This window comes from Musca vetustissima, unplaced genomic scaffold, assembly GCF_032173495.1.
Source record: "Musca vetustissima isolate MV318-11 ecotype Yass unplaced genomic scaffold, APGP_CSIRO_Mvet_v1 utg22699, whole genome shotgun sequence".
Lineage (NCBI taxonomy): Eukaryota > Metazoa > Arthropoda > Insecta > Diptera > Muscidae > Musca > Musca vetustissima.
In genome coordinates this window covers 4,216-14,692 of record NW_026873474.1, presented here as the reverse complement: position 1 = coordinate 14,692, position 10,477 = coordinate 4,216, and the positions used below count along the sequence as shown (strand labels likewise).

The 10,477-nt window shown below is 33.3% G+C and overlaps 1 protein-coding gene across 1 annotated transcript; it reads right to left on the bottom strand.

Moving 5' to 3' along the window:
• Positions 1–161: 161 nt before the first annotated feature.
• On the bottom strand, positions 162–1,056 carry LOC133325481 (uncharacterized; the record flags this gene model as incomplete). Its single annotated transcript, XM_061534227.1, has 2 exons — positions 918–1,056; positions 162–855 (listed from the first exon to the last, which is right to left on the bottom strand). Coding segments are annotated over exons 1-2 (833 nt in total), but the record flags the coding sequence as incomplete, so codon positions are not given.
• Positions 1,057–10,477: the final 9,421 nt, after the last annotated feature.

Here is a 10,477-nt window from a genome sequence, read left to right as displayed (position 1 = left end):
CTACCTTCTCGTATCACTGCATGATGAGACAAGTAAAATTTTCCTTTAGATTCTGATGACACCTTTTCCATATGACCTAGGTCTTCGTACTCCTTCATAAATCCTCTGTAGGGGCCTCGCAGCTCAGGGTTGCGCCGTAGTTTTTTTCTGTAGATAGTAACCTTGCTGTTGCCAGACTTTTGGAATCACCGAGTGATTTATCTTCTTTCAACGGCAATGACACCACTATTCGTCCATCCTCTTCTACTGCTGTCGATTCATCATACATCTGCATACACCAGTCATCTTCCACCGCCGGACTTGCTGGCGTTTCTACCTCCTCGATCTCCCAAAATCTTTCCAAATTAGTCACGGCTGAATGATATCTTCGGGACTTGTTTTCCAGCTGTACCTTGCCGGATAAAATCCAACCTAATTTAGTTTTCTGGGCAAAAGGTCCATTATCCTTTCTCTGGCCTTCATCCATTAGCTCGGAATACAGATCGCCACCGATGATCAAGTCCACTCTGTATGACTTGTTAAACAACGGATCTGCCAATGTATAATTGTTCCATTCTTCTACATTGACCTCGAATGATTCCTCTGGTTGAGCACTCATCACTGATGGTAGCACGAATGCCTCTGTGCGAAAGATTTCGTTGCTTAGAAATCGAGGCTTCACTTCTATCTTAACTTTATGTCTGGATACTCCCACTGGCGTGCTGCCCAGTCCATGAATAATGGTATTATTTTTGATCCGTGGAAGTCCAAGAATCTGAGCAGCTTCCTCTGATATCGATGTTACCTGCGACCCTTGGTCGATAATCGCCCTCATCGTTACATCCTCTCCGGTCATCGATCGTACCTTCACTTGCACTGTAGCGAGTAGTACAGTCGAAGTAGCGCTTGATTCCTTCTTCATCCCAGTATTTTTGTACTTCTTTTGCTCATATTCTTCTCTGCTCCTTCTTCTTCTCTGCTACGGAAATGATGCTCCCTGCTTTCGATTTCTACCGCTATTGGTTTAAGCTCTGCGTTAGCTTCCTCCAGACTAATGCTTTCTCCTCCGGACTGCATTTCTGATGTTTCTGTTTCCGCATTTTTATGCTTATGGATCAATATTTTAATTTCTTCAACCAATTAAAATATTGATCCATAAGCATAAAAATTCGAATAGGCTCGCTTAGCTGGTTTCTAATTTCTACAAATTTGTAGTAGATATCTCTTTGTTGTTCGATGGTATTTTCATTTTTTCCCATTTTTATATTTTATTATTTTGTCACTGGTTCTTTAAAAAAAATAGACTCGAAGGACCAAATGTTTCGCGGGGAGAATGAGAATGAGTTGCTCGACGTCGGTTGTTTGTGCTACACTGATTTTCTTTATTTAATATTTTTTCTTAAGAACTACGAACACAAATAAATCTTAACCTAATATTCTAGTACACAAGAGAGAGAAATATAATATGAGATAAGATGTGTACCCATGCGTATGTACCATACCTGCCATAATCTTATGGGGAGGTCACACACTCACACCGAGTTATCTCCCACGTTGCATACAACACGCTACACATGCTTATCAGTCTGTAGTTTAGATTCCCGTCCGTAATCTAACTCAAACATTCCCCCATGTGACAATTCTTATCTTTTAGTGACCTCCACGACGGAGGCCTCGTCTTTAAATGTGCATGTTATTTTTGTGGACTGTACATTCACAAAATTATGTTTTGTATTTTATCTCCTCTATGTAACTAAAACTGTTCACTTATCCGTGAACATGGAAAATTCTCAAAATATGTTAATTTTCTACAGTTAATTGGATTGTGATTGCCTTGGAAAAACTGTCTATGTATATATAAAACATAAAAAAATTGTTTGTTTGTATGTTACAGATACACGCAAAAATCGCTGAACAGATGTTAATGAGATTTACACAGTAAATCATGACGTGTACTGAAAGTAACATAGGCTATATAAACTTCTAAAATTCCGCGTGCGTATATCATTAGAACGGTAGATACCGTCTTCAAAATTTGTTTGAATAACGTAAGTGTAAATACACATTATCCATACAAAAATGAGCGTGGTACGATTGGGGAAAATGCACTCCCCGTTGCACTTTAATAATTTGCATACAGCCAAAATAACATTTTTTGTTTGATTAGTCAAAAACCGCTCAATAGATTTTACTGAGAATTCTCGAAGTCCCATGGAAGTAAGATATGTAAAATAAACTTTTAAAATTCCGCGATGGCGAAGAGTTATAGCAACAACCGTAATCATACCTCTGAACTAGTATTAATTTGCTATGCACATATCTGAATATTTTGAATAAATCTGTTCATAAAAGTATATATGATACTCATATAAGTACACATCCAATCTTAAATGACCAGAAAGTAAAATTTGGTCTAAATCAGAAATTTTGACTCATAATTTTTTATCCTATTATCAGTATATTATTATCAGTAATTATAATAGCCACTAGTTAAGTAATTCCGCTAACGTCTACTGCTTTCCATCTCACCATTGTCATATTCATACACATTGGAATAAAATGTGTGTAAAATGAAAAATGTTTGACATTATATTTTTTACATTTCGTTATTTAAAAAAAAAAAAACATTTCAGTTTTTGAACTTTTTTTTTAATTTTAATAATTCTACCACCGTTGGAGAATACGAACATGAATTCAATAAAAGTATGCATCAGCAATAATTGGGAGATATCCAGAAGCGAAATGCGGATGATTGATTAAAAGTTATAATAATCTGAAATCTGTGGTGGGTTAACATCATTTTGAAAACAAAATGTGTACATTACTTGAGAAATTAAGTTTAGTTGATCAAACGGATATTACTAAAACTATTATTTCGAGGATGCATAGAGGAAACTACTTACTCAATAGCCACAAAATTCTATCTTGGGACTTGAAATTGGTTTGCTAAAAATACCAAGTAAAGAAAGAGTTAAGTTAAGAACATGATACAACCATGAGTTAAGAAGAAGACTAAATCAAAGTTCGTTAAAAATTTTACAATGTGAATGGATCCCAGCCATATAATGGGAAATCAGATGAGAATACAGTCATAAAGGTAGGTGGTAATGCGAATGAAGGATTTTATTGGTCTTTGAACGATTAATGCAAAACAAGTGAATATTGTAGAAAATATATTAGTGTATAATCCTGTTGAGACAATTCAAGCTGTTTTAAATCTATATATATATTTATATATAATGTCATCATATTTATTTTTTAGTTTTATACAAGAAATTTCAGAAAAAAATTTGGGGGTTATTCTTCTATTTTACCCGAATTTCGCCGAAAAATTGACATATATAAAAATAATCACTTCTTGTGTATAAGTATACACCTTGTGGATTGTAGCAAGACCCTTCCGATAAATTGTGGGAGCTATAAATAGGAAGAAATCTTAAAATAAAATAATATTATGAAATATACATTTTAAATTGCGTCTAAATCGCGTAATTCTCAAAATCATTTGATGCGCATGCGGTTTCCAGGAAGTACTAAAGTTTATTTTCCAATCCATATATATTTTTCGAAAAATTTGATCCGAGAAATAGGTTTTTTAGAAATTTGATCGCACAAAATGTTCACCTTCGGATGAGTATAACTTTGAAGCTGTGCATACTACATAGCCAAAAGATATATCAAATTACTTAGATTCGAGACTAGAATAATCTTATAATCGATTTTTAGAAATTCCAGTATAGGTATTAAAGCTAGAAGTAAAATTCAAAAAACACTCAAAATCAGCATCATTTAAAGGTAGATGCAAATACAATTTTGAAAAATGCTACATAAGGGGCGTAGTCCCCATTTTGTTGGCTTCTAGTTTTACTTTGACACGAAGACAGTGAAAAGAGTGTCTTAATCACAAATCGATAGAGAACATAAAAAAACTGGTTCGCCTCAACCTGTTTTTAAACATTTTTTTACATTAAAGTAGACACAGCTTCCACCAAAATAAAGTTTGGAGATCGATATCATGAGCATGCAACGACAGATCAATTAACCCAAAACTATTCACTTTCTTTCATATACTTAAGTAATTCCCGATATATAGAGGGGTGAACCTCCGCTTCAGCTATGTTAAAAAATTGGCAATATTGCCCATATATATATAAATGGAGCCAAAAAATGTATACTAACGCATCAATTGAGAACGGCTGGACCGATTTGACTCAACATTTCTTTCAGTTGTCGGTAATTATTGTGGGAAGGTTTTTATGAAAGAAAATTTTGAGGAAAATCTTGCAAAAACTATTTTAAAGAAACGACTGGACCGATTTGACTAAAAGTTTCTGTTAGTAGTCTGTAATGGAAGTGGAAAGGTTTTAATGAAAGAACATTTTGAGAAAAATCCGCGAAAATGTTGCAAAATATATTTTGAAAGATATTAGCATTTCCACACATTTTATATCGAACCATTATGGTTTCATCTTTTCGTAGCTCTTTTTGGACATATTTTGGGCGAAGATGGGCAGCGTATATCTTTAAGTAATTGTCAATTATGGAAAATTCTCAAAATATGTTAATTTTCTATAATTAATTGGACTGTCATTGCCCTGAAAAAAACTATTGGTTATATTTTATATTTTCATTAAATTTATTATTTGCTCACGTTTTCCATAAAATCAAGATTTATTTATTTATTTCATGGTATATATAGATTGTGAATTTTTTCTCAAATAAAACACAGTAAGACACGGCAGAGTAAAAATTAAGCGGTTCCATCATGTGGAGCCTATACCAAAAACTATACCGGCAATTATGAGGGAAGTTTCTTACCCTATGTGGTGACCGAAACTTGATAGTGTCCTTAATAGGAAACAAGACCAGGAATATTTTTATTTCGAGCTTTAATGTTTAAATAAATTGTTGTTTTTTAAGACATATTTTTTGAGTTAGTTAGATTAAAACTTCTAATTTCATAAAATATGTGTATGTTCTAATACTCATAATGCGATCATTAACATCGACGAAAGTAATGGTAATGATAGCATTATTAGTATTACCATCAGATGTTTGAAGTTTTGTCTTATTTTCTTTAGAGCCCAAGCTGTTGGATATGAAATCTAATTTTCATATTTGTCAAAAAAGTGTATTATTTTTTCGGCAATGTTTTTTTTTGCCCCACAGATTGAAGTTTGGTTGTGAACGTATGTAAGCATAAAATTCCAATGTTAAATTAAAATCAAGTTGTTAAAAGATATGAGGATATAACAAATCCGATTACAACATTTACGGTTTAGACTTAAGATATAAAACAGGCATTTACAATTAAAAGAAGGTATACGGCGTCAACATTGGCCAAACTTTTCACATATACAAATCTATAACAGCAATCTGAAAACTATTTGACAATTTGTTTAAAAAAGAAAAAAACCTATAACTGTGCGGAAATCACTAAATTTATATGCCAAATCTAAAATTGTTCGAGTTATATACAGATTTCAATATAAAAATCAAAAGGACAGTTGGACATGAACAAAATGATATTGTAATTAAGAATCCTTCAAGAGGGGACAAATTAGATAATGTAAAAAAGATGTAGCAATAACAAAAAATGATCTTCTATTGAAAAAACATTTGGTGAAATAAGTTCTACCAAATTTTAAACTGTCATGTGCTTGGGCCTGCAGTGGCAAATGTTTTTACCAACCTTATATTGATGCAATATTGATAAGGCAAAACAACGTTTGCCGGGTCAGCTAGTATAAAATAATTTTGCTGACCTATGTAAAATGTTTGCAACAAAGAAAAGAATGTTGAACATGCTGACGAACAAAAGAGAATTGATATTCTCACATACCAACATATCGCAAATTCGTTAATTGTTTATAAAAATCATTTTGCGGACATAAGAAAAAGAACCCTAAATAGAAAAACAAAAATCCACCAGACTGATCGCGATTAAACATGGTGACAAATTTAGAATAAGAGACACAATTCGCGCTTTCAGTCTACCCAATTAAAAAAAAAGAACCAAACGGCTTCGAAACACCTAATCGATCAAAGCGACATCTATATTCCTATTTTAAAAAAGGGCAAAATATTAATTCATTTCGTCACAATGTGCCAAAAACTTAAACATATACCTGCATTTCGAAATTGTTTCCCTTCCATATCATACTTTTAGGAGTTTGCTTTAAAGCTAACCAGATTAAATAAAATTAAAAAACAAGTCTTTTATCGAATCTACAGGGCAGCGTCAATAATTCACCAAACCACAATTTAAATAAAAGAACCAAAAGCGACATCTATACTTTAAAGATCACAGGGTGACACATACAACTCACCACCAAAAGGATTGTGTCCATGCTACAAACACGACATAGATCACAGTGTTGCACATACAACTCACCACCAAAAAATTTATGTCTATGCTACATACACGACAGGCCATCTACTGACAACGATCTAATTCACCACTATTTTGTTTTAATACACAGGGTTGCATCTGCAATTCACCACATTTTGATTCGTGTCTGCAATACACACACAGGGCGACATCTACACTTCACCATAAATGGTATGTGTCTATGCTATATACTGCAGCACCATCTGTTGGTGATTGGCGGAAACACGATGCAATTTGATCCGATTTTCATTTAATCTCCCTATATCCACTACTCTTCAATGAGTCGGTTGAGGGTTAAAGTTGTATACCAAAATATTCCCCGATATTTTATCAGTAATATTGCCGAAAACACTATATACCTAAAAGGTAAATTTTTCAAGAATCATAATTCGAAAATTATCAAAATTCGCGAAAAGGGGGAATATTTCCCCCATTTTTAGGTTACACTCCGACGTAAACTTTCAAAACGCCGATACACGTGTCTTCTTTTTTTAGTCCCTATAAAAAATCAAATTTTTATACAATCCACCATAGTATGGAGGATACATTAATATTGTTTTCCGTTTATAGCTCATCGAAATAATCATTTCCGACCGTATAAAGTATATATAATTCTAAAATTCTATGACGATTTAGACGTGTCCCTCTTACTGACGATTTAACCATCTGTTGTAATCAATCCGCCTTCAAAGGATATCGTGACCTGAAGATAATGAAGTAATAGGCCAGTATTTGGGCATCTCCTTCATACAATTATACCTCCAAAAGGAAAGTATTTAGATACAAAACTAAAATATTGGGTTCGAAATTTTAGCTATATCGGTCATTAATTACACATAGCCCCTCATATAATGATACAGTAAACCCCGCATAATTACCTCAGTGAAATTTTCAAGATTTTTGAGTAATTATCCTTGGAAACTAATTAAGCGTGCACGGTTAATTATCTCGCTAGGGTAATTATCGTGGACACCGGATAATGTAAGCCAGATTTAAAAAATACATTTGGTAATTACATGGGACAGATTTAAAGGTACGGTTTCTTTGGGGTAGGTTATTTAGGGGCAAATAAATTAAATGGGTAACTAAACGTGGAATTTTGTAAGGGATTGTACAGATAATAACTGTGTATTCTGAAATCGGATTAATTAGCCGTGGAAGGTAATTAAGCGTGGAGGAGCGGGGAATACTGTAACCCCAAATATTCGGTAATTCCTAGCTATATAATCAATATTGTTCCCCTTTTAGGCATATATCATGCATTAACAATATCGGTCCACGTTTTGGGATTTTCAGATTTTAGGAAAAATTCCCATTAAAAATCGCTGAAATTTGTATTTGGTATAATTGTCGTTATAGTTCCACTTTTTGTATGTTCCCTATATTTTCATTTCAAGTACTTTCATTATACCTATGGCTTTTTTCCCTTTGATTTATTTCCATAGGTACATAAACAAATACATTAATGTGTAAATGTACCTATTATCATTTACCTACTCTCCACTATATTGTTGCGTAAGTTATTATTTATATATGAAGTACATTTGTAATTCACATTATCAGTATTAATATACATTTCAAACAGTTAACACGAACACAAAAAATATTAAGAACACGAAAACCGAGTGCTGCGACACGGCGACGCATTGTCAGGAATTTAGTTCATGAAAAACCGAAGTCGCTGAGAACTACATAAAATAATCCTACTCGTCGTCGATCATATGGCGCAGGATTGAAGAGACATGCCTACATAGGAGAGGATTTCAAATTTAGAATGGTTGAGAGGCATGCCCATAGCATCTTAAAAGTCGTATGGAGTATGATGATTATATGAATGAAAAAATCAAACCAGCTAAGGTAATTGATGCAGTCAGATATATGAGGAGTTGGAAATGTTTCTCATCAACGACTTTTAGCGGTTCCAAATCCGATATAGTTAAAAAAACTAGAACTTTTAGAGATCGAAAGTGCAATGTCAATCGCTCTGAACAAACACACGCCATCCGGAATCCGGGATATCGTATTCTTAAAGGTATATGAAGGTCACCTTCTCACAGGGAAGTATTAAAGAAAGAAGTCGTTGCTATAATTAAACAATTTGACCTTCCGACATGAAACTTTTTATTCGTAGTGATGCAATAACCTGCTCCCGAACATAAACATTTTGTAGAGAAATACTATTGGAAAATGGAATTCCAACAACGAGGATCATGTCATGTACTGGCTTAATAATTCTCCTAAAGTTCACCTTACTAATTCGTCCTCTTTCCTTCTGTCGTTAGTTTCATAGATAAATATGTTACTACTAATGTATCTGATGAATATTTACAGCGTCACAACAACACTCGTTCTTCTACTAGGGGATATCATGGTAAAAATATTTGTCTGTAGGGTCTGTCACATTCGCCAATGCAAGCAACATACATGTTATTAAATGTTTCTCATGTTCGGCAATATGGGTCTAACTAAAGTGAACTATTTATTAGTTCTTATATCGTCGTTGAAAATGCCAAATATTGTGGACGCATACAATCTAAAACCAGTAAGGAAAGTTCAAAAGTCGAACGGCCCGACTATATGATACCCTTCATCACTTTGGGTATATACCAAGTGCAACATACGTCCTTCTCTAATAATTTTGTTCGTATATGTACAATTACGGATTTATAACGGGATAGAAAACCGTAGATATGAAACTATTTTAATCAATCCATATACATGTTATTCTAAGATTTATGGGAGAATCTTTGGTGTACCGTTTGTATGAACTCGAACAAAATTATGTATCAAAGTTATATGTAAATCTGGTTCGAGTTGAGGGAAAAGGGAAGGCGTCGCCGACTATATTATAACCTACAGCACTATGGTACGCATAATTGGTTTCCTTTCTTTTATGAAAGTACTTAGCTCCACCGCAACGAAAAGGCTTATTCCTCGGATGATTACAATAGTTGAATAATAAAACCCTACTATACTATGTAGCGATCATTCAACATGTTTCAGTTTCAATATAATCATCATATAATGATTGTGAAAATAATATATTTAATATATCTTAATTGTTTGACTAAATTGTTAACAGGTGTTAAGAATTGGTGAAAAAAAAACGTGGAATAATTATTATTACTTGTAACATAATTGTAAGAAAAACAATCAATTCAAGCAAATAGGATTGACTTAAAACTGTTAACATAAGTTAACAATTTAAGACACTTTTAATATGCATTCATTTTGATATACAAATAATATGTCAAATGTACAATTGCATTTTATTTCTTGCTAAAATAATAATAAATAAAATAAGAATTTGTTACAGGTTAATTGAATATGTTAACACATATCACGTCATGGTAACTATTTACTAAAATAATCTATATATAAAAGAGCTTAGTGTTAAGTGAGTGACTGACTGACAGATCATCGCCCAGACGAAACGGCTAAAGGTTGTTGTTTGTGTGTAGGCGTGAGATAAGGCTGCGTTTTTGGAGATTCGTACTAGAAGGGTTCGAAAAGTACTAAAATGTACCAAATATGGTACCCTTTGTATTAGGCGAACGGGAAGAGCTAGAATTCTGAAATTGGGAATGTGGGTCACTGATGGAAAGTTTGAAAGATGTACAAAAGGGTTTTTGGAAATTCGACCTATAAGTGTACTAAAAGTACTAAATTTATTTCTAATTCTACATATATTGAACATATATAGCTAAAATCTTGAAAGTTTACGTAGAATACAGGTTGGGAAGTGGTGTTGATGTATAGAAATGGTTTAAGATTTTCGTACTTATGTTTACTAAAAAGTACTAAATGGTACTATTTGCATTTAGTTGAGTGTATATAGATGGAATCCTGAAAATCGGATTAGGAATACTGTTGGAATACAGGATTGAGGTAACTTTAAAAAAATCGTACCTTTGTGTACGAAAAGTACTTAATGGTACTTAATTTGGTGCAAGTTGGATTTCGGTTCAAATATAGAGCTGGAGTCTTGAAACTGGGAATCAAAATATTGCAGTTGCAGTGTAGAATTGAGGTAGTTTTGGAAATTCGTACTTATTGGTACGAAAAGTACTAAATATAGTACAATTTGAATTTTGCTTAAACGGATGA